Source organism: Schistocerca piceifrons, chromosome 1, assembly GCF_021461385.2.
Source record: "Schistocerca piceifrons isolate TAMUIC-IGC-003096 chromosome 1, iqSchPice1.1, whole genome shotgun sequence".
In the NCBI taxonomy this organism is placed as follows: Eukaryota; Metazoa; Arthropoda; class Insecta; order Orthoptera; family Acrididae; genus Schistocerca; species Schistocerca piceifrons.
In genome coordinates, this window is record NC_060138.1 from 625,120,672 (window position 1) to 625,146,097 (window position 25,426).

At 43.9% G+C, this 25,426-nt stretch overlaps 1 protein-coding gene across 1 annotated transcript in view; it reads right to left on the reverse strand.

Annotated features, from left to right (window-relative positions):
• Positions 1-24,483, reverse strand: part of LOC124757926 (neuroligin-2-like) — a 57,040-nt gene extending 32,557 nt beyond the window's left edge. Inside the window, exons 1-2 of the mRNA XM_047249077.1 lie at positions 24,454-24,483; positions 23,982-24,315 (exon numbers count right to left, since the gene is read on the reverse strand). Of these exons, the coding sequence (XP_047105033.1) occupies positions 23,982-24,315; positions 24,454-24,483 (364 nt within the window). The remainder of the gene's footprint in view (positions 1-23,981; positions 24,316-24,453) is intronic.
• Positions 24,484-25,426: the final 943 nt, after the last annotated feature.

Below are 25,426 nucleotides of genomic sequence, written 5' to 3' on the forward strand. Positions count from 1 at the left end.
TTTGGCAACTCTGTGATCGACGAGTTACTTCCTGGTGTGCACGGAATTAAGCCTCAAAGTTCATTTGATTTTACCTGTCATTTCCATTGAATAATCTGAGTTATTATAGCTTGAGGTGTAACAAAAGACTGTAAATTTACGGTTTTTAGCCCAGGAAAGTCGTTGCATGCGGAAATCGCAACTAATCTCGTCTTTTAAATAGCGGTTTACGAGTTCTAGCCACTATTGGTGTCGTAGGAAGAAGCTAAGACGCATCCTTCTTCGCCAACTCTGTGGTAACGTGATGACCTGTGAAAAAGCGTCGGTTATGATTCGCAGCTCCAGTCTCACTGAGTGTAGCGTTTTTATATCTTCTGTGAAAGAGCTACAAGCAATCAGATCAAACATCAATAAGGAAATCGCAAGAAAATATTTTCGGCTCATAGTGCAATGGTGAAAAACTCACAACGCTGCACAACTGGTAACGCCTCTTTCCGCTGCTGAAAAGCAAATTTTGGGTTTTTAGGAATAGATAACTTTATTTATGAAATGCCACATTTGCATACCTCTTGAGTATGATACAGCATACCAATCAAACACAGACCCAATCAAAATCTCAGTGAGTAGTATTTTACCAATTCGTGTCGATAGACGCACGCTTGTGTACAGATACTCAGTTTTATTAAAACAGACTTTCGTCGTAAGGTTATTGTGGGAGGTTTTATTACATTTCTTATAATACAGCTCACAATTTTCGTAAGGTTTCCTTTAGTGTTGTTAAAATAATAGTAAACATGAGAAAGAAATTAATCATCAGCGATATATGCGAATTCTCTGATTTTATCTACAACAGTCTGAAAATGCACATGCAGTTTATTGATTACATGCATGTAGAAAACTTGTTCTGAGTTAAAGCTCTCAAAGAAGGTTTGAAGAAGAATAAAATGCCACTACCAGACGACAGCTAATGTAGAAAATACTTGTACGACGTATTTTGGCACGATGCCTTCTACCCATACATAATACAAAAGTTTTGAGATGCATCTACTGACTGGCTGTCTGTTAAACCTGAAATGAACAAAATGTCGCAGAAGTTAGCCCTTTTTCCACATACGACTATTTTGGGTTGGGAAGTGAAAGGAATTATGTTAAAAGTTCCATTAGATTGATAACTTTAGAAGACAGCAGAATTGCGTTTTAAAAAATATAGCAGTGAATATACTCGAACTCTCGACATCTTACCCACCGTGGTGATTCGTTCAACCAAGTAAATAAATTTACTGAACATGCTGCAAATTGATACAAGGAGCCTGTGTGTCAGAATTCTCAGCCCGTGTGGCACAACGGCGTTATGATAGAAAAATGAGCCACTGGGAAGAGGATTTGGTGGTGTGTTGGGCTGATGATAGGCTCATATATCTGTGGTCTGGGTTCGGTTCCAACTTCGGTCAGTGATTTTAGATAGGGAGAGACAGATTCCATTCTTTTCTGGCTACACCAAGTGAAGAAGATATAATGGCATTGTGGTCTGAAATTCACATAAAAAACGATATTCCTTCTCTACCAAGTAGACGTTAGGTTGAGACCCTATAAAGTCTGGAGTGGCGACATGTAGAAACTTTATCACCAGTAACCTTTCTTATACTAGTTATTTAATTCAAGTGACGAAACAAACGCTATGTTGGATACAGGACACTTATTCCATCTTTTATCTGAGCTTCTGTATGTCGATAAAATTGGTTCTGAACTGGGAATGCAACTCAGACCACCCTTAACGTGGAATTTGATCCCTTCGTGACAGTACAGCTCGGCTACAATTTGTTGTTTGTTCAAAACTGCAGATTCCTCAACATCTCCACATACTGCGCGTGAGTCGGTTTGATTTCTGGCTCGGCACTAAAGATTTCATTATGTGTTATCAAGATCTAGCATGAGAACACCTACCTGCTGGTGGATAATAATTTCGATTTTTTATGTATTTTCATTCGTTGTCAACACTAACGATATTTGACGTTTTTGACTGCCAGTGATACACAGAACTATTTGCGTGATCCCTGTAAGTTCAAGACGTTATTCCGAGCTGCTGGTGGAGAAAAATTCGGTAGCTGACGTCTCTTTGTGTGTAGTCAACAACGATATGTGTGGGGCTCTATTCCCAGTCAGTACTGAACTCTTCGTCATATTATTTCTAGTTCAAACATGCTCACATTTCTCTGCTGGTGCAATAAACCCATATTTAACGTTCGTTTTCTCTAGAATAAAACAGTGATAGGTTCTGGGTTGGAGTCCTGGGAAGGAAATAATTAATGTTTCGTCTCGTCATTTCAGTTAAAACATCTAGCTACTGCCGAAGAATTGCGATATGTCACAGTTGATTGTGTTTCGATATCTATCTTATTAGGTTCTGGGTTCGAATCCCTGTCCAACACAAAGCTTTACCTCACGGCATTTCAAGTAAGTTACTTGTTAAGAAGCAATATTTAACATCTCTCGTAGTTCGTTAACAGGGACAATAGGTCCTGGGTAGGAATTCGCGTCCGTTAAAAATGTTTGCGTTATGTAATTTAAAGTTGATATTTGCTAACTGATACTGTCTAAAATCGAGTTATATCACTCTCTGTACGCTTCATCAGGAATTACTTTCGGTTTCCGTCAGTCACGAAATCTTTGCTTAGTCTGCATGACCTGGGTTTGAATCCATATGCAGAACGAGACGGTTCGTCGTGTCATTTGTAGTTCGTACACATTCTCAACTAGCTGCTCGTAAATAACTTAAATTTTTAATGTAATTTTGTGTTAAATAGTAAGTACGGTATGTTACTTTGAAGAGGAAATCATGAATACGACGAACTTACTACGTGCATTACCCATATGACGTAACAATGACAGTGGTAACATTTCAGGTATGCCATTTATAGTAATAAATGTGAGCTTACAAGCCTTAAGGACAGTCTTATCTGTGATAAGGTGTTCCCTGATATTTGTTGTATCTTAGTATTACTTTACATCTTGAGTTATTGCGATACAGAGCAGTGTTTTCTAGTGGTGACTTGTTGGAACCATTTTGAATAGTCAAACGACTGTACCAAGGAGCGATTAGAGGACCTGTTAGACAGCTGCGTTATGTGGGTTGCATGCGAATCAGGCGAAATGCCATTGCCATATAACGCTGTGCTTCCAACGAACATTCTCAGAAGTTTCTTCCTGAAATTTCTATGTTTGATACTACTTCTCAAGGAATGACGTTTTAGCTAATATTAGTCCGCTTTTTATGTCCTCCTTCCTCTGACCGTCATGGGTTATTTTGCTGCCTAGATAGTAGATAGTAACATTTCTTAAATTCATCCACTTCATCACCAATCCTTACGTCAAGTTTATCGCTGTTCTCATTTCTGCCCCTTCTCATTACTTTTGTCTTTCTTCGACTAACCCTCAATACTCATTAGAAAGTTCATCCCATTTAAAAACCATAATTCTTCTTCACTTTCACTGAGGGTAGCAATGCCTTCAACGAACCTTATCATTGATATCTTTCCACCTTGAATTTTAACAGCGCTATTGAACTTTTATTTCCTTCACTGCTTCCCTGATGCATAAACTGAACAGTAGAGGCGAAACCCTACATCCCTGTCTTACACAGATATGCCTTACATAAGATTAGATGGTTCGTTGTCGAATGCTGTCGACAAATTCTGGTTCGTCGCTTCGTTAGCGTCCCAAGATATTTCTCCAGACGACAAAATAAACGCAAGAATTAGCAAAGCTGCGAACCGTTTCTGGAGGCTCCGCACAAAAATATGGTGCTAGAAACAATCTTACTGTGAGGACTAAAATGTTCTTCTATCAAGCATGGGTGCATGCACCACCTTGTATGGTGCTGAAACCTGGACATCATACTCCAAACAAGAACATAAGCTCGATGCTTTTCGTCTGCGGTGCTTACTAACGATCTAGGAATAACATGGAGGGACCATGTGACAAATGATATAATCCTGCACGCTATATCACTGCAACTCTCAAAGAACGTCTCCTGCGGTGCCTAGAACAGTTATATCATATGGCTCACTCCCGTGTGCCGCAATGCAAACTACATGCCAACGGCATGCGGAGTGGCCGTGCGGTTTGATGCACCATCTCACGAATTGCGCGGCCCCTCCCGCCGTAGGAGGTTCGAGTCCTCCCTCGGGAATGGATTTGTGTGCTGTTCTTAGCATAAGTTAGTTTCAGTTAGTTTAAGCAGTGTGTAAGTCTAGGGACCGATGACCTCTGCATTTTACCGGCCGAAGTAGCCGAGCGGTTCTAGGCGCTTCAGTCCGGAACCGCGTGACCGCTACGGTCGCAGGTTAGAATCCTGCCTCGGGCATGGATGTGTGTGATGTCCTTAGGTTAGTTAGGTTTAAGTAGTTCTAAGTTCTAGGGGACTGATGACTTCAGATGTAAAGTCCCATAGTGCTCAGAGCCATTTTTGAACCTCAGCAGTTTGGTCCCTTACGACTTTACACATACGCTACAAGCCAAGAGACCTCTTAGAAGTCCTACTTTGCACTTTAAGGGGTACGATCCTGAACGGGCTGCATTTTAGCACTATCTTCAGCCTCCTAATGCAACCGATCTATAAATGAGAGATAGCTCAAAATTCTTAGACACAATTAGGGTCATCAGTCAATGCATTTCACAAAAAATCATTGAGATATTTATTATATTTTGGTACTGACAACAATATTTATAACAGTATAAAAAACGGAACACTATTTCACTGCATTGCCATTGTCTTTGGAGCTACTGACTGCACAGCTTGGAAAAATAGTCAGAGTAGTGTGTCCTATATAATGTACATCCCCAAGGTAGCCTACATACCTCACACCATGACTGGCTTCTGATCTTCCAAAAATACTTAGAACTCCTTTCGTTTCCATGTTTCCACTTGGGCCATCAAAGCTCTTTGCATAAACATCAATAAATTTCCTTGAACTACCTTGGCAGTGCTTTGTTAGACATTCATAATCTAGTACCTTACTAGTTTCAATAAATGTGCCAGTTACAACCCCATTCAGAGAAGTATGACCTCTCTTCTGCGAAGATCCATCAAATGCTGCTACAATGTCTGCATTCTCAGACAAGGCTACTGCTCCTTCTGCTGCTCTTTCAATTGAATGTTCACCTACACCACATAAAGCATTATGTTTTAATTTATTGTATCTGTCAAACCTCAGTGGAGGTGGAGGCAAATCCATCACTGCACAAAAACTCTGGACGGCTCTCCTTCCCCTTCCAATTCATCGCATTGCATAAGCAAGCTGAATATTTACACTCTGATGTCGCCTATCAGTTACTGCCGATGGCACAGTATCGCTGTGTATCTTACACGTTACAGGCAATCACTAACCGACATCAAAGACCCTTCCTTGCTGAAATGTCCTCAGAAACGTCAATACTATCTTCACAATTGCCATATTTACATTTCACATCACTATTGAAAAGTCTTGAGAGCATATTTAGCTTCACAACAGCATTTCCGTCGTTATTGCTTCTCACAGTACTACTAGGCTTATTCTTATTACGTTCAGAAATCGAAAGTTTACGTCTAGAAGCAATTTCTAGACACAGTTTCCGCGGGCGACTTTTGAAGCAACCGGTGTGTATTATTCGGTTGTGTTTGGAACTGGTTGTCACGAAATTTTCGTTTGAGGCTAAATTTCTTTACTCTCGGCATTTGCAGCACACAGAAACAAAACAACACAGAATAACTAAAAAACCACACGCGTATGAAATTCCAAAATAATATATTCTCAGATCTTCGTTTACATTCGAACCATAGGCTTCTATACATACCTGTACTTTTGCTCCAGGAGTCAGTCCTTTCTAGAATACACCTGTGTTTACGATCTATAACTAACGACAGAAGAAACGGAAGAACAAAATAATGCATCACGTATCCTGACGCACTTCAAACTGACACACGGCCGTGGTCCCTGTGCAACATTATGTTCAACCCCTATTTTAGCACGAACGGAAAATGGTAATGCCCATAAACTATACATGTTTGAAATCAGCATAAAATGCTGTTTTTAATAGACCAAGAAAATATTTTTCCAATTTTAGGTCATTTTTACGGGCATGTCCCCTTAAAGGCTGTGTCTAGCGCGATGTGAACGTATTAACTGCGACAAATTGGATGAGCTTGTGGAAGACCGCAGCAGACGGGCGAACTCATCGAGAATGACAGCAAGCTCCACAACGGCTTCTGGCTTAACAATTGATCTGCGAAACGAGCGTGTAGACAAGCGCCTCCGACAAACGCCTCTTCTGGCGTGGTGTAAACTAGCCCTACCAGTGGGCTCGAAGTGAGCTTTTGCGTTGGACTCCTGAGTCACCAAAGAAGGTCCCTATGTGATGCTAGTTGAATCTTCATTTTGATAGTATAGGCCATTTCTTTTATTGATTGATCCTGATGTGAGACAGGGCTTGTTACATGACAACCGCCAGCACCTTGCTTCGCTTCTGACTTCGACTCCAATCTCAACATCGATGCAGTTTCAATCATCTTCGAACTCGCCGTTTCTGTGTGCCCGTAGACTCAACCCGTGAGTCTCGCCGCAGCCGGCTCGTCACTTGAGTCTGTTGTCGGGTGCAAGTGGACCCGCCCCGCTTTTAAGGGAGAGCGAGTACACGATGCTACAGGTAATGCCGCGGTCTGTGGTAATCACGCTGTGTACGTAACCCTTGTGAAAAAAACTTCCACAGTTACATTATAAATTACAATTCATTTATTTCAGTTAATCATGCTTTCGTCTTTATAGCCATTCTCAGCTGCAAGTTGTAATCTGATAAAAATATCCGGCCTGCACAGCTGGCGTAGGCAAACGCTGGCCAAGACCGTTTATTATGTATCAACTATGCAGTACCCGGCACGTTGCTGCCGCAAAAAAAAAAAAAAAAAAAAAATAATTTGCGGAATATCGTTTAAAAATTTCAATGACTTATCTTGTTTAATTATAGTTAATAGAAAAAATGTTATTTATTTTATTATTGTTAATGAATAGATTTACTGAAATTGGAAGATATATGAAAGAGAAGTATGAATGATATTCATTTTATTTTGGTGACTTATTATTCAAGTGCTTTAGGGTAGGTAATATTTTTAGTTTTTCCGCCTCCATAAAAAGGCCGAAATATTATTATGTGAAATAAATGAAAAGCAGTTTATAGTCTAACTGCAGAAGTTTCTTTCAGAAGTGTTACATATTCTAAATATTCAGTTACTGTGAGGAATATCCTTCAGCAAACATGGAAACGAACAAGTATAGCTCTTAATCAGAAACAACATAAGAAAATGCACAACAGCAAAGAGTGTTCGCATAGAGACAGCAAAAAGAAGTCCATAAAGAGGAGGAGGGATACATTCAACTGGGTTAACAAAAGCTGGCGAGGCGCCGTGTTTACGAAATTGTGTAAAGTGCTGTTTGGCTCGCAGATTGCCAGCCTGTATTTGCACAAAAGCCGGTTAGTAAAACACTCCATCACTAGAAGCTTTAATATGCATCAGGTGCCCCGCCGTACCCGTAACGTAGGACAAATGTCCATTTCTCATTAACATCGGTGACATCTGTCAGCACCGTAATTAACATTAATTAAAAGCTTTCGCCTCGAACCTCAGTGGCTTATTCGATAACATTACGTGTCAAATAACGAATTTCTAACAGAATTCATTAGACAATTCCTCATCACTCAACTAGATATTTGTAATCATTTTACGGTGACGCCTAAATGAAAGCAGCACTGTCGAAGGTGACGCCAATCACATGATGCGGTGTCAAATGAAAATGGACACGTCTGATTAGACAATGTGATAAATTTATGAAGAATCATTTGGACTCTAACTGCAGAAAAGAGCATTTCATTCCTCGCCTGGTGTTACATTCTAGCGTTCAAGGTGACTAAGACGTTAAGACGGCCTTCATTTCTTTCAAAGCAAAATGTGTCTATTGTCATCGCGCTATCAAAACAGGTTTTCAAAAATATGTTTGGAATTTATGGCCATAATATGCTTTTGAAATACACTCCTGGAAATTGAAATAAGAACACCGTGAATTCATTGTCCCAGGAAGGGGAAACTTTATTGACATATTCCTGGGGTCAGATACATCACATGATTACACTGACAGAACCACAGGCACATAGAACAGGCAACAGAGCATGCACAATGTCGGCACTAGTACAGTGTATATCCACCTTTCGCAGCAATGCAGGCTGCTATTCTCCCATGGAGACGATCGTAGAGATGCTGGATGTAGTCCTGTGGAACGGCTTGCCATGCCATTTCCACCTGGCGCCTCAGTTGGACTAGCGTTCGTGCTGGACTTGCAGACCGCGTGAGACGACGCTTCATCCAGTCCCAAACATGCTCAATGGGGGACAGATCCAGAGATCTTGCTGGCCAGGGTAGTTGCCTTACACCTTCTAGAGCACGTTGGGTGGCACGGGATACATGCGGACGCGCATTGTCCTGTTGGAACAGCAAGTTCCCTTGCCGGTCTAGGAATGGGTTCGATGACGGTTTGGATGTACCGTGCACTATTCAGTGTCCCCTCGACGATCACCAGTGGTGTACGGCCGGTGTAGGAGATCGCTCCCCACACCATGATGCCGGGTGTTGGCCCTGTGTGCCTCGGTCGTATGCAGTCCTGATTGTGGCGCTCACCTGCACGGCGCCAAACACGCATACGACCATCATTGGCACCAAGGCAGAAGCGACTCTCATCGCTGAAGACGACACGTCTCCATTCGTCCTTCCATTCACGCCTGTCGCGACACCACTGGAGGCGGGCTGCACGATGTTGGGGCGTGAGCGGAAGACGGCCCCAACGGTGTGCGGGACCGTAGCCCAGCTTCATGGAGACGGTTGCGAATGGTCCTCGCCGATACCCCAGGAGAAACAGTGTCCCTAATTTGCTGGGAAGTGGCGGTGCGGTCCCCTACGGCACTGCGTAGGATCCTACGGTCTTGGCGTGCATCCGTGCGTCGCTGCGGTCCGGTCCCAGGTCGACGGGCACGTGCACCTTCCGCCGACCACTGGCGACAACATCGATGTACTGTGGAGACCTCACGCCCCACGTGTTGAGCAATTCGGCGGTACGTCCACCCGGCCTCCCGCATGCCCACTATACGCCCTCGCTCAAAGTCCGTCAACTGCACATACGGTTCACGTCCACGCTGTCGCGGCATGCTACCAGTGTTAAAGACTGCGATGGAGCTCCGTATGCCACGGCAAACTGGCTGACACTGACGGCGGCGGTGCACAAATGCTGCGCAGCTAGCGCCATTCGACGGCCAACACCGCGGTTCCTGGTGTGTCGGCTGTGCCGTGCGTGTGATCATTGCTTGTACAGCCCTCTCGCAGTGTCCGGAGCAAGTATGGTGGGACTGACACACCGGTGTCAATGTGTTCTTTTTTCCATTTCCAGGAGTGTAGTTCCATAATCGTCTTCTTTAGATACAAGCAATATTTTGTTCATGAGTTTGACTGTTCTTTCTCCAGTTCTGGACCACAATATTCGCTTTTTATATAGGTTCAATTGTGTTTTGTATGCTATCGAAGGGACAGCCAAGCTACCAAAAATAAATTTTCCCTGACAAAGATCTGGTCAGTGAAACATATGTTGCCCGCCGGTGCATAATATAGGGCAACTGATGCTCTTTACATACTCAACATCGTGTTTAACTTAGATCCTGAAGTCGTAACAGCCGTGTATGCACAATTCAGAACTTGATTAGAATTATTTGATGAAGTGTGAAGTTACCCCAAAATTTCGGTATATTTTTCGAATAAGCTTCAAATAAATATGCTATGACACATGAAAATTCCTTCCAGACTGGGATATGTGCCAGAATTCCTCGCTGTCGTAGGCAGGGGCCTTATCCAGTGAGGCTGTCTGAAAATGCTCCCAGTTTCAACCGTAGCGTTGTCACTTACGTTCTACTTACAACTTTGGAAAGAACCCTTAAGGAAAGTGGTCACGATGTATTCATTTCACTGCGGTAACAGACCTCTGAAGTGATCTCACTGATACCATTTCATTGGTATGTCTCATTCAATTCCAGTGTATTTGAGTATGTTTGTTTCACTTGATAGAAAATCAGAAGATAATCGGTCTCGAACTAGTACCCAGTAAGCTGTGCTTTCTCCAGGAGGGAAGACTATGGTTTAGCGTTCGTCGATGATGAGATCATTAGAGACGGAATACAGGTTCGGATTGCGGACGTCTGGGGAGGGAAACATACCTCGACATTTTAAACGTAAGATCACGGAATTTGCCTTGAGTGTTTTGCGGAAACCACGGAAAACCTAGGCTTGTGTGGTCGGACGAGAATTTGAACTTCCATCCTACGGTGTCCTACAGCACCTTACCTTTGTAATATTTCGCTCGGTATCTTACGGAAAGATACTCTCATTTACAACTCCAAGTAATGACGTGCTACAACCACTAGCATTAAAATTTGTCTCCGGATACTTACAATGATCCAGTGTTTTCCGTTGCTTTCTAAAAATTTAATGTGAAGTCACAGGCAGTTGAAGGTATTCTAATGTATACTGAAATGAAACTAATGAAACTCAATATTTTGGCGTCCTTTAGATATTTTGCAATACCAGTCGCACTAAAGTAATGAGGCAACGCTGCAAAAATTTATCGGTCGAAAAGTCACTCCAAAATACTTCGAATGCAGTTTCTGATTTAAGTCCAAAAGTACTAACATCGATTTACTCGAAACGGAACGTGTCAGACATGCGTTCTGAGAATGCAAGCCAGTTTTGGTCTCACTTAAAAATTTTAACATCTCACACTCGTCCGCATCATCAGGTTGATACCTTGGTGACTTAGTGTGAGCAGATCCCTTCGCCAAGTACCCACCGGGGTAGCCGCACGATCCCCGCACAAATAGAACACACCATACACTATAATCAAAGAACATATCCTATTTATTAAACATCTACGTACTAACATATTTCATGTAATCTTAAACAGAAATGTCGATTTCGAGGCAGGCTTTATGCTTGCGAAAAAGGGGCGTTTTATTTACATCACACAGTAACTTATCTTAAAAGTATTTCTGTTGACTTCTCGATGTTTAGAGTGAAGTAGTTTTAGACAATTGCAGGACCTGATCACGACGATACTTGTCGTAGAAAGTTCCAAATTCTCTGTAGTTTGGACGCTCTCCATAACTATACGATTAAATGGCAATCCGGCCAGTTCCGACTGAATTCCACTGCAAAAGAAATTTCAGAATTATTAACATCAAATTCAAATTGGCTGAAGTCACTAAATCTATTGTATCTTACACCGTGTAGGTAGAACGTAGATTACGACTACTTGTACTGTCAGTAACGCTGGAACCGGTGAAACACAAAGGCGTTTTCCGAGATCGATGACGGCGTTCACGAAATGAACGGCTGCGCAAAAAGGAGGGCCAGAGCGTAGCGAGTTGACATAAACGTGCACAAACACTCCAGAGGGCAATATCAATCCGAAAGCAGTACTGAAAAGGTCTCTCTGCTAATCGACGGTGCATGTAAGGCTTCAAGGAACTGGTGAGACTGACTAACAAGTTGGGAGCCACAGTATTTACAAACTCTCTCGTGTCAGTGGACGGAAGCACGTGATACACTTGCAGCTGCGGCGCCTCAAACACGAGCAAGCTACGTCCTATAATTGTAGCTCGAGTAACTCTGACATGTCCTCCATACTGTTACTCGGGCTGCGTGAAGAATCCGAATCACGGTTGGAGACTAAAAAGTCTGTTGTCAAAGCTTCATTTTACGGCCTTTGGAATAGTATAATAAATCCTTAAAAACATTTCTTAAGTGCCTCCTTTTGTGGATTTTGTTTGTGGATTGTGTTTCACTTTTAATTAATCCACTGTTTGGAAAGTGCACATTCCATCTTTCCGAAAGTTGCTTCACCCACGATCTTCTTTTCAAACTAAGAACAGTCCTAATGCCAGATTGGTGACATTTAATACCCACAGAGAATCGCAGGGCACATTTGTTGGCTTTCCTTTTTATCTATTAAAAGCTTTGTGTATTAGCGCAATTTCAGAAAAACGTTCGAAAACGCCTCTATTCAGCCAGTGTGACCAAAAAACGGGCACAACACCACTTCATCGATGGCTTGTGGGGAAAGATGTGAACTGCCGATGGCCCAAATCGTGGGAGCCGGCAGTATGTTGACTGTCTTTATAGCTGTGGTGCGAATTACGGTGCGATGGATTCTTGCACTCTGCGATGGGCTTGTCCGCCCTTTGCTTGACGCCTGGTCATCCAGGAGGAGCGTCAGGCCGAAAAAAGCCATCCTGCTGGACGGCACGGGCCTCATCTGGAGTAAACAGTTTGCGGGAGGCCGACAAGGAAGGACTCAAGAAGGAAGCAACAGGCAAGACCGTGTGGGCAGTATGGACGGAGCTGCAAGTTCGCATTGCCAGCACTTGGGTTGCCTGATGCTCAACCGAGCCTGAACCAGCGTCTAGCGGTGACCTGTTATCAACATGCAGACATGATTCCTGGTCCTTGTGGGTGGATGGTGTCTGGGGTTTTGGCTCCAGTAAAGTCCATGCTCTCTGCACACAAGTGAGAATTGCGAAGATACGAACTTCGAAGTTGTAAACGCTTGAGCAGCGGTGCACAAGATTAGTGTCCTGCCAGCGGTGCTCGAAAAAAACCATCGAACGTGAGGTCGCCAATGTCTCGCTATGATTCACCTTTAAGCCGTGCTATCAAACACACAGTGGTTATCTGTTTTATTGTTGTGTTAAGGGTGGTACCACTGCATGGTAAAGTGGTCTGAAATATGTTTAAGCCGCGGAAGGTTCTATCTTATATTACATTCCAGGTGGGGCGTGCTCGTATATTATTGCCAAATTGTGTTCAACTGGTTAGCTTTCTAATAACGGATAGCTATAACAAATTTAACATAAGGAAGAACCGATAGAGCTACTTAAGGTACCCTCCACCACACACTGTCAGGTGGCTTGCGGAGTATGGATGTCGATGTAGATGTAGAAGTGCAGCTACTCAAGGAGGTTCAATGAGAGCTGTAATTTTCGTGTGGAAACGAAACTTGGTAGATATGCTAACGCGATTTTTTTTTTTTCATCAGTCTTCAGTCTTTTGGCTGGTTTGCTACGGCCCGCCACAAATTGCTCACCTGTGCTAATCTATCTCAGAGCAGCACTTGCAACCTATGTCCTCAATTATTTGCTGGATGTGTTCCAATGTTCCAATATCTGTCTTCCCCTACAGTTTTTGCCCCGTACAGCTCCTTCCAGTGCCATGGACGTCACTCCCTAATGTCTTAACACATGTCCTATCATCCTGTTCCTTCTCATTGTCAGTGTTTTCCACATATTCCTTTCCTCTCCGATTCTGCGTAGAAACTCCTCATCCATTACCTTATCAGTCCACCTAAGTTTCAACATTCGTCTGTAGCACCACATATCAAATGCTTCCATTCTCTTCGGTTCCGGTTTCCCCACAGTCCATGTTTCACTACCGTATAATGCTATACGCCTGACGTACATTCTCAGAAATTACTTCCTCAAATTAAGGCCGATATTTGATATTAGTAGACTTCTCTCGGTCAGGAATGCCTTATTTGCCGTAACTAGTTTGCTTTTGATGTCCTCCTTGCTCCGTCCGTCATTGGTTACTTCACTGCCCAGGCAGCAGAATTCCTTAACTTTATCTACTTCGTGACCATCAATCCTGATATTCCGTTTCCCGCTGTTCTCAATTCTACTACTTCTCATTACCTTCTTGTTTTTTCGATTTGCTCTCAGTCGATACTGTGTCCTCATTAGACTGTTCATTCCGTTCAGCAGATCATTTAATTCTTCTTTACTTTCACTCAGGATAGCAATGTCATCAGCAAATCTTATCACTGATATCCTTTCACCTTGAATTTTAATTCTACTCCTGATCTTTTCTTTTATTTCCATCTTTGCTTCATCGATGCACAGACTGAACAGTAGTGGAGAAAGGCTACATCCTTGTCTTACACCATTTTTAATACGAGCACTTCATTCTTGGTCGTCCACTCTTATTATTCCCTCTTAGCTGTTGTACATATTGTGTATGACCTACCTACCTTGGTTTTCATGAAGAGTCCTACTCCTGTTATACCATTTTCTGCTGCTGTTGATATTACCCTATACTCATCTGACCATAAATTCTTGTTTTCTTTCCACTTCCCTCCATTGAGCTCTACTATATCTAGATTGAGCCTTTGCATTTTCCTTTTCAGATTTTCTAGTTTCCATACCATGTTCAAGCTTTTGACATTCCACGCCCCGACTTGTAGAACGTTATCTTTCCGTTGATTATTCAATCTTTTTCTCATGGTAACCTCCCACTTGGCAGTCCCCTCCCGAAGATCCGAATGGGGTATTATTCCGGAATCTTTTGCTAATGGAGACACCATCATGCCACGTCTTTAATTACAGGCCTCATGTCCTGTGGATACATTTTACGTGTTTTTAATGAAAGGGTTACCATTTCTTTCTGCATCCTCAAGTCGTAGGTCGTTGCTGATTCTCCCGCCTTTAGGGGCAGTTTCCCACCCGTAGGACAAAAGAATGCCCTGAACCTGTGTCCGCTCCTCCGCCCTCTTTGACAAGGCCGTTGGCAGAATGAGGGTGACTTCTTATGCCGGAAGTCTTCGGCCACCAATGCCGACTATTAATCAAAATTTAAGCAGCGGAGGACTTCGAAACCGTGACCAAAGACGTTTTGATTATGAATCAAAGACGCTACTCCTTTTTTTCTTGTTCATTTTCATTTCGTTCGATACTGTTCGTTGCGTTCGGTCGGGGCGGATGTCAGATAACATCCATTCAAGTTCATCGTTGACTCCTTTACTCAGTTTTTTTATTACATAGGGCAAGCAGCCCTCTGACCGAACACGCTGAACTACCGTGCCGGCGTATGGTGGAAAAAAAGGGTTCCAAGTCCAGCCACCAAGTGCAAAACTGGCGCTGATCACTGCCAGTATGATTGTATGACATCCGCACTGTCTTTTGATAAGCCATGACGTGAGTGAACAGTTTGGCTATCCAGAGGAGAGACGTGCGCTGTTTGCGAATCTGTTTTGTGTGGTCTTTGGCAACCACAGTGCCTCATTAGGAGAGTATCGCCAACTTAGAAGAGGCCTGGTGTCATTAAGTTGTTTAAAGAAGATGCTAATGAAATTATGAGGCACGGGTCATCTTGGCGTGCCACCTGGACGAAATATCCCAGTGCAAGTTATTGTCGAGGTTGCTATTGCCGTAACACCATGCAGCACGTCCCCTATGTACTGCTAATAGTCATGCAGTGTCACGAGAATTTTCCAACTCATGGTCAACACTACGGAATGTTTTGCGGTTTATTTTACACTGATACCAGTACAATATTCAGCAACTGAAGATCCATGATCCACAGCAACGTTGTGAATTTGCTCTTCGGTTTCTGGCACGGATCGAAGTAGATATATATGTGGCTGGGCAATGACGAGGCACATTTTACACCAAAGGATGGAATATGTACACGGAACTGGCAAATGTGGATTACTATTAAACCGCGTGCTGTGCACGAAGAGCCATTGCACTCACCATATGTGACTGTGTGGTGTGGACTTATGAGAACCGTTGTTCTCGGACCCTTCTTCTTTGAAGGAAATACACCCGAACGACCTGTCAGTTCTACCGTAAATCCTGCTTTGAAAGAGCGCAGCTGTGTGTAAATCTGTATTTTAATGCATGGTGGGGCAACAGCTCATGTCGCTCGTCCAGTGTAAGATCTGCTTAATGCAATCTTCCACGAGCGTGTTATTTCCAGAGGGTTTCCAGATGCATAGCCTGCGAGAAAACCTGATTTGCATACGTGTAACTTTTGGCTCTAGGGATATCTAAAAGAACACGCTTACCAAAGAGACGTTCGGTTTCTACTTGATACGAAGGCCAGCGTACAGGGAGACGTTGCTCATATTCCCCCGAAGTGCTGCGATCAACTGTTGATCACCTGTATGCGGCATCTCGTTGATATCTCCTGTGTTCACACTGAATAAATTGTGTAAGCAGCAGTTAATAATAAAATCACCATTATGCCTTTCTCACTTTTTTGACCTTTTCTGCACAAGCCCCTTTCCTAATTAGTTACGTATGGAAATATTTCTATACGTCTTCCTTGCGCCAGATTTTCACCTGATGGCCACAATTGGAACTAATTTTTTTGAGTGTTAATCGGTTTCACATTAACGCATCATCTAACTACAACCCACACTGGACGTCTGTGAGTAGCTGCCCTTAATCTTTTGACCTGGAGTTTCTGCATTTGATGAACTAGCTGTAGTGCCACCGACAAGTTTTAGGCACAAGCATGGAAACAGAAGCTTTGCTACGGCTATGTATAATGCTATAGGCAGCCGAGGCAGCAGTGTGTCGATTTCAACAGGCCCGTTTATCTATCAACAGGCGAGCAAAGCCACGCCCAGCAGTGCTGTCGAGGTAACGGAAGGGCACCAAGTTGTAGGACGAGCCAGGGGTTTCCAAATTGTTAAGGCGCTGATTCATACGTAAACGGAAGGCGTGCATCACTATAACAAACGTGTGGTTAGCCAACGTGGGCCAACAAGCAGCCGATGCCAGACTGGTTGACGACCCGTGCCAGACGAGCTACAGGTGCCAAGTCTGCCACCTCCGGTCTGTTCCCAGTCCCTGAACTTCTGCCTTTGACGGTGGTGCTCAGTGTACAGGGCAGTGCAATCTTACGTCGAGGTGAGCGTTCCAGCACTCGTCGTTGCTATCGGCTGGGTAAAGCTCTCGATCCGTTTCCTGACGAGTCCTCGAGAGTTCTGGTAGTGGACACACAGCTACCATTTGCTGCACGCTGTCCCATGTCGCTGATTGGGCAAAACAAGTGTCAGCAATGCTGGATGCGGAAATCTCAACTGGGAAAGCCACTAACAGCTGGCTTCCGGAATGGTCAGCGGAACCCCCTCGCGCTTTACCTTACAGCTGTGTTTCCCTAGCCACCAGTGTCCAGCACCGAGGCCTCCATATTCCGCCGAACTTCAGCATCTACGCAGTAATGGCGTCTTACCCACAGGACACTAAATAGTCTATCCTTCACCATCTTTCAGCATCGTGAACCCCTTTTCTGTGCTGTTTAAATTAATTATTTCTTCCTTCTTTTAAAACTGATTTGCATAATTAGCCTTAACTTTCCAAATATTGAAGTTAGCAAGTATTTACGCCCCGACCACAACCAGCCAGCCACTTACCGCTCTCAGGGATTCCTACACTAGGCATGTACGTCCTTTACGAACTTAGACTGCTATATTCTGCCAGTAGATTAACAAGATAAGGAACGTGGTGTATTACTGGTATTCGCTACAGTAGACCAACTTCTTTCAACTTTTTTTCACACCAGAGTCACAGTACCAGAATTGTCACCCATCATTTTAGTGATCGAGGTTATTTTTTTCCAATAAATGTCTGTCGACTGTGTATTACAGGCAAGGAAGTTCTTAATCCACCCTAAGTGTGGTTGCCATAGGATCAAGTCAAGCAGATGCTCCATCAGGTCCAGCTCAACCTGTCACGAACAAAGTAAGATGAGCAACATAAGTTACACGGGTGCTGTTGCTCAACGCCACGTCTCCACCGTTTAATGATTGTAAAGAATCCTCCTCGATTGCAAATAGAAGCCGGATGTTGACCTAGGTTTCGGCGCGGAAAACCACGCCTTATTCGGAATACACTGAAACTACAAACTGCCTGAAGAGGCATGGTCCAACATTAATACAGAACGCCCTAAAGGCCGTTTACTCAATATGTCTGCACTCTGTTAAGCTTGAAAGAGAAACTGTTTAGAAAAGACGGATTTCTGTTGGACGTAAGATCGTTGTGCCAACGACAAAGCACTTTGTTGCAAATTCTCCGTCGGCGAAAGGACGCGATGCTTTCGCTAAAAGTTATGTGATAGTCACATTGCAGCGTGATTTACTGCCTATACATACACCGTCTACAAAAAGAAGTTATTCCTCCCAGAAGTCGAGCACAAAAAAAAACAAAAAAAAACCGCGGGTTTAGAGGTTCTTTAATGTTACGTCAATAATTGTAAAATCGGGTCCAATTTAAAACGAACAATGTAACCCTCCCCCTCTCCCTCCATTGGTTCGGCTGGGAGAGGTGTAATGAAGCTCTTGTATCCTCACCAGGCAAGCTGGCCCAAAACTGTTGTAACTGGATAAAGATCTCCTAGAAACTTGCTCTAGGAAGGAGTTGACGCCTCAGTTGTTCCTACTCAGTTCAAAGAGAGACGTATCATGTACAGATAAGCACCGTTATGTTGAACAAGGCACCACAATACAGTCGCATGAGGACACGTGGTAACCGTGACGTGCCGTTGTGTCATCAGCGTTCCGTCAATTTGTACCAGCCGCGACCTAAAGTCATGCCCGATGGCTCCCGACAGCATGATGTCTCGAGTAACACCGCTGTACCTCTAAAATATTGGCAGAATGGGACCTCTATTCAGGTCGCTATACTAGCCAACAATGGTCATCCGGAGCAGTGCAGATCCGTGATTCACCGCTGAACAAATCGCGGCGTCATTCATCTGCAGTGAGTGCTTCCAGGTCAAGGCACCGCTCTAAGCGCTGTAGTTTTCGTTGCGGTGATGGGGCAGTCTGCGCATGGGACGGTAATTGCCTAGTCTTTCTCCAGCTACGATGTGTATTTCATGGGGGTCTGTTCCTCGTTCCACATCAAGATAACACAACAACTATTGTTTCTCATAGTAGACCGTGGAACCTGATGATGAAGGCGTAAAATTCATTTCTTGTCTCCACATATATCAGCACTTGGAGTACACTAAAAGTTTACCAACAACATTGTATTGGAATTAATAAGGGCAGTAACGATGGCAGAGTTATCGGACACCGTCCGGTACAGCACGCGGCAGCAGCGAACACGTCGGGCGGATTTAGGCGCTGCGGCTTTGGTGTTGATTGGACTGCGCATCCCCCTGGACACACATTGCGGCTGGCGGCAATGAATTTTTGATGCGGAGGCCGGGCGTTCGCCTCCTTGCTGTCCAGGGACGTGGCCTCAAATTACAAGCTGCAGACCTGCCCGGCGCATCAAGCCGCTGCTCGTCCATCGCGAATGGGAAGATTCCTTCCTAACACAACGGCGATGTCCAAATGTACTATGCTGCCAGGAGCTATAAGAAATGAATTAAGGAGACAAGTCAAGAATGATATCAACGAAAAAATTGCAAATTTTAGTTTTTTTACTCACTCGATGTTTAGCTTCGGACCGAGACCTATTTTCAAATCATCGTAACGTAATCAAAAATGGTATTTCCGAAGATGTGCAACGAACAGTTACAGCGTATACTGAGTTTTGGTCATGGTTTTCATGTCTTCGGGAATACGAGGCTTTTTAAGTAAGTGCCGTTTTGAAGTTAAAAAAAGACGTGCTAAGATATCTCAATAATTTTATTTTTACATGAAAGCCTGAGACTTAATATACTTTTCTACAAAATTTCCGTCAATATTGAGGCACTTGTCATAACATTGTACCGGTTTTTGAATACCTTTCTCATAGAAGACTGCCGCCTGACTTGTTAACCACTGCATCACCACTGTTTTGACTTCCTCATCGTCTTGAAGACGCTGACCGCCCAGTGTTTCTTCAAGTGCAGGAACAGAAGGTAGTCACTGGGCGCAAGATCGGGGCTGTACGGAGGATGATCTAGAATTTCCCATCGAAAAGATGTCATGAGATCTTTGGTCTGATACGCCACAAGCGGACGGGCAATGTCTTGCAGCAAAACGATGCCCTTGCTCAACTTGCCACGTCGTTTGTTCTGAACTGAACGGCGCAGATTGTGCAATGTTTTACAGTAAGCTGCTGCATTGATTGTCTCATTATGAGGCAGAAATTCCGCAATCAATACTCCTTTTCTGTCCTAAAAAACTGTGCACATGATTTTGCGGGCAGAAATTGTTTGCTTAAACTTCACTTTTCTGTGTGAATCTGACCTCCGTACAGGTCCGATCCTGCGCCCAGTCCTGCGCCCAGTGATTACCATCTGTTCCTGCACTTAAAGAAACACCTGGGCGGTTAACGTCTTCAAGACGATGACGAAGTCAAAACAGTGGTGATGCAGTGGTTAACAAGTCAGGCGGCAGACTTCTATGAGGACGTATTCAAAAACTGATAAAACGCTATGACAAGTGCCTCAATATTGACGGTAAGTATGTAGAAAAGTAGATTAAGGTACAAGCTTTCATGTAAAAATAAGATTATTGAGATATCTTAGCACGTCTTTTTTTAAATTTCAAAACGGTACTTACTTAAAAAACACGCCTAGTACCATTATTGATCATATTACGATGCTTTGAAAATGGATCTCGGTCCGAAACTAGTCATCGAATGATTATTAAATTTGCAACTTTGGACTGGTTTTCGTTGTACTGATTAACAGAAGTTGCTGACTCACAGCTGATCCAGCATGCTGGAAGTTCGTCAAGTCTCCATCCCATTTTTCGAATCCTGATAAATTTGACGCTGCTGCAACATTTCCGCTGTTGCCGAAAACGAATTACCACACGATACTCCACTTCATGAATGCTCTGCGCCATGTTGTTTTGGGTCCTCTAGTGACGTACTACGATACTGTGGAGCAGATCATTTCAAAATGTGCCACGAGTTAAGACATATACCTGAAAATCTAATATAACATTCTTGGGTATACGAGGGCTGTTCAATCAAGAACATACGCTTTTTGTCCCCATAGCTTCTCGTGTTGGAATTTAATGACATACTGCTAGCCTAAGGTGTAGTACATACTTCGTAATAGTTTCATTGTTGCCATCCCTGGTCCACGCCTGTGAGAGACCGGGAATCTATTCAGTATTGCCTGCCGCACGAAAGGAGATGACGTGCGATGAATAATATGCGGCTTCTAAATTCTACTTTTGTTACAAGTCTTCAGTTGAGGCCTATGCAATGTTACTGGAGATCTATGGGGAGTCTTCCCTACAGCACAGCTCTAAGATGATTTAAATTGTTTCAAGAGCAAAAACAGTCAGTTTCAAAGGAAGGTGGACTTCTCTTACGGAAGTAAACAACACCGCTGTTGTCAGTGTTAGAGAAAATAGACAAGAAACTTTACGAAAACTCCTTGGAATATTGAAAATTTCACTGGATGGGTAGAAAAGGTAATTTCTCAAAAAAATATTATGATCACTATTGAAAAGCCCTCGTATATATACAGGATGTAGCTGGTACAGGTGCAGATATTTCTATAGGCGACAAGATTACTTCAATATTTACTTCGTTTTCAGACTCACAATTATAGCTTTAGGACCAGTACTTTGGTTAATATCTGCAAGTACATGTCGCAGGAGCAAGCCATTAACGTTTATCTTCTCCTTGGCAGCAGGTCAGGTGCTGAAGTGTGGATGCGTGGATACAAAACCCAAAGTCTATACTGACAGGTGTAGTTACTGGTGTATTTATGACCGTGCAGAAAACGTCAGGTCGTAGAGTTGAGTTCATGGGAAGACTGTACAATGTAGAGAAATAACAACCAACACAGGAAGTGTTGATGTATTAAGGTACGATACATAAAAATATCTGCATTTGTAACCGTTATATCTTATATAATAATCGTAACCGTCTAGTAAATCATAACTAGGTCTCTCGAAATGGTATCCTGCGGTATTTATCAGTACAGAAGTGTGATGTACCTGAGAGGACGAAAGTTAAGGTCAATGTAAGACATAATTAAGTACCCTAACCGTTTTACTTCATGGCTATTGTGTGTAAAATGGTTTTGTTTAGAGACTGCCGTTCCGCATGTTAGGGCGCATTTGTTTAATATTAAAGAATGTACAGCCACCTGATGAGAGCGTGACTCTGGAAACACGTAGCTGCGTGTTTTCATAGTTTTTACCCACTTGTATGCTAAATAAATATAACCGCCACTGGCTTAACAACCGCTACCTCTAATCCACGCGATGGAAGATATTAAAACGCTAGAAAACTACATTAGGGAAATAAAGTGACTGACATCACTTATGTGCATTCACAGTGGAAAGCTTTCAAACGTGAGAGATCAGCTAGTTTTCAATAATATTGTCAAGCCTTGTGAACAAAAATTGAGAGACTCAGACTCGTATAGAAACTGGGTCAAAGCTCTTGCGGCTTCGTCTTGATCACGTCGTAAACTGGGGCCCAACTGTTGTCGAAAATATTCCAACTAATAGAAATGCTCGCCAAGGAATGTCACGTTTTGTGACGTGTGAGGTCTGCACCGTCCTCTTAGACAGGTTGTGGCTGTTGGATTTTTAACTAAACGGTGTGGGACAACAGTCTGTGCTGGCAAGCGGAAGTTGAATCGTTTTAACACACTTGCTCTGAGATCGTGGGTAAGTAAAGATCAGTTTTGTATAGGTTCCTTATACCCACATTGTATTCTGCGGCCGATAAAAATTCGTGAAGCCTTTCTTTGTGTGTGCCTTGACTCGCACGCAGTCTTCCACTGTCTTTGTTTCGTTGACTTCAGCATTTTCGAATTGTGGGAAATGAACTCTTACGTAAAACGAAAGCTCTTTCTAGGCGATACATTTGCTTAAAATTAGTTATTCATGCGGTGAGAGGTTCTGACTTTTTCTTGCTCTTGTTGCGTTAGGATTTTGTAGTTAATGGATGTGCCTTCTGCTCGAAATTGTTCTCCACAATCACTTTGTTTAATCACTGTGTCGTGAATCAAATATTCAATAAGTTATTATAACATAAAATCGGCTTCAGTTATATCAGTTTTTGATAATCATTTAAACAAAACATTTACCCCTTTTGAAGTATTTTAAATAGGCATAGGCCTTACCTGGGAATCTTCGGCTGTGGAATCCTGAAAGAAAATCTTCTTGACCATTAGGTAGCTTCATTTCGAGTTTTTAACGGCTGTCTGCGCCATCTGTATAGGACTAGTGACGCATATGCTGGAAGGCGACTTGAGTAGCTGTGGATCAATGGGGGAGTGACGCGATGCGCCAAGAACATTATTTAATGTCTTCGTATATCCATAATTGAAATGGACGATTTGGGACGTCAGCTAGTATAATATATGTTAAAAAATCACGAAATTCCTCCAGCTGTATTAAGGTGTTGGTTTTCTTGGCGACTAGTTTCGATGTTGTTACATCATCATCTTCAGGCCCATACTTGTTGACAGCAACCGTATGTGTCTAACACTAGATAGGCGTGTTCCATGCGGAGGGCGAACAAGTAGGGGTCTGAAGATGATGTTGTAACAATATCGAAACTAGTCGCCAATAAAACCACCACCTTAATACAGCTGGAGGAATTCCGTCATTTTTTAACATAAATTATTTAATGTCGCTCCCGCCTTCTCATAAGTGTTAGGCATTTGTCTTTGCTCTCGCTCGATATCTGCAGTTGAAAAACGCTATCGAAATCTCGATAGTTTTACTGGATGTGACTGTGAAACAGGTAACATTTTATTCTTTGTAGCTTAACCATTTTGTTTTAACTGCGAGAGCCTAGAGACATTGTGACGTGTGTTAAGGTAGGATGTAATTGTATTTATTGCACATCCCAGAACGCGCCAGTATCCAATTATCGTTGCTGATGAGACGCGTTGCAAGAGCAGATTAAAACAGGTACGGAAGGTGTTGAACAGGTCAGTTTTATTCTCCGTAATGTGCTTTGTTCATGACGGAACGTACTTTGTTTTTGGTATGAGTCAAACATTTGGACAGGTACGTGTATGCTATTCAGTATTAACCGTTGTCAGAGACATGCATTTCCACTCTTTTGAGTTGGTCAGAGAGAATAAAGCAATATAATACTCATTTGTTTTATTTAGTGCATCACGTCAGTTGGTGTCCCAACCGTGGGTGGGATGCAGAGTGTAAGTGGTGCTGGCTACTCACCGGCTCGCGGCACATAGAGGTTGAGGTAGAGGCAGTCCTCGCTCTGGTTGGCGAGCAGCGGCAGCAGCAGCTCGAGCTGGCGCAGGCGGCCGCGCGGGAAGCGCAGCAGCGCGTCGCTGCGGTTGGAGATGTCAGGCGTGCGCTGCGGGCAGACGGGCGACAGCGCGTCGGCGAGGCGCGTGTGCCTCCACGGCGACGGCGTCAGCGGCGGCATGTAGCGCAGCGCGCCCACGGGCGGCGACGCGTACGGCACGCCCAGGAAGGCCTCGACCGTCTGCTGCAGCACCAGGCCGCGCACCGGCCCGTACTTGGTGCGCACGACGCGCGTGCTGTACTTGGGGGGCGGCGCCGCGCCCGCCGCCGGCACCAGCGTCGCGGCGGCGAACGCCAGCAGGAGCAGCACCAGCGGCAGCAGCGGAGGCGGCGGGGGCGGCGGCGGGGGCGGGCCGGCGGGGGCCGCGGGCGCGGGGGCGGAGGCGGAGGCGGCGGCCGCGCGCCGCATGCTCAGCCCGGGCCGCTGCCCCCTGCGGGCCACGCCGCCACCATGGCCGCCGCGCTCAGCCGCGGGCCCTCACCGCCATCACGACGGCGAGCCCCGCCTGCCGACACACACGGCCATCCGCACGCTATTAGCTTTCCTTATTTATGTAATGGGCACCAGCCTTCTGCACAACCTGTAAACACTTGATTCAAGTTATCCAAGGTTTATACGCAAAAAAAAAATTGTTTTTGACCTGGGGCATAGGATAATGCAGCAACGCTGATTAATCAGGGACAAGATTGCCGCCTCTCTTGGACCCTCTCTGGCAAATACACTGCCGGAAAAAAAAAAAAACCTGGGAAGACGACGTCAGTTTTGATCCGATGATGGCATATGCCACATGGCCCCCCTTGTGCACGATATACAACAGGCCCTAGATACCGGCTCCCAGGTTGATGCCATATTCCTCGACTTTCGAAAGGCGTTCGACTCAGTTCCGCACTGTCGCTTGCTACAAAAAGTGCGCGCTTATTGTCTATCCAATGACACATGCGGTTGGATAGAAAGTTTTCTAACAGAAAGGGAGCAGTATCTCGTCCTGAACGGGGTAACTTCAACGGAAACAAGAGTAACTTAAGGTGTGCCCCTCTGCTTTTTACGATTTACATAAAGGATCTGGTTGATGGTATTGACAGCGGCATTAGACTGTTTGCCGATGATGCCGTAGTCTACAGGAAAGTAGTATCACACGAAAGTTGTGAACAAATCAATGAGGATTTGCAGAAAATAAATGCGTGATGTAATGAATGGGACTTATCTCTCAATATTAGTAAGTGTAACCTTCTGCGTATAACAAAAAATCCCTATTAATGTATGAGTACAAAATAAATGATCAGTCTTTGGAAGCGGTAACATCAGTCAATTATCTGGGTGTGACTATTCGAAGTGATCTCAAATGGAATGA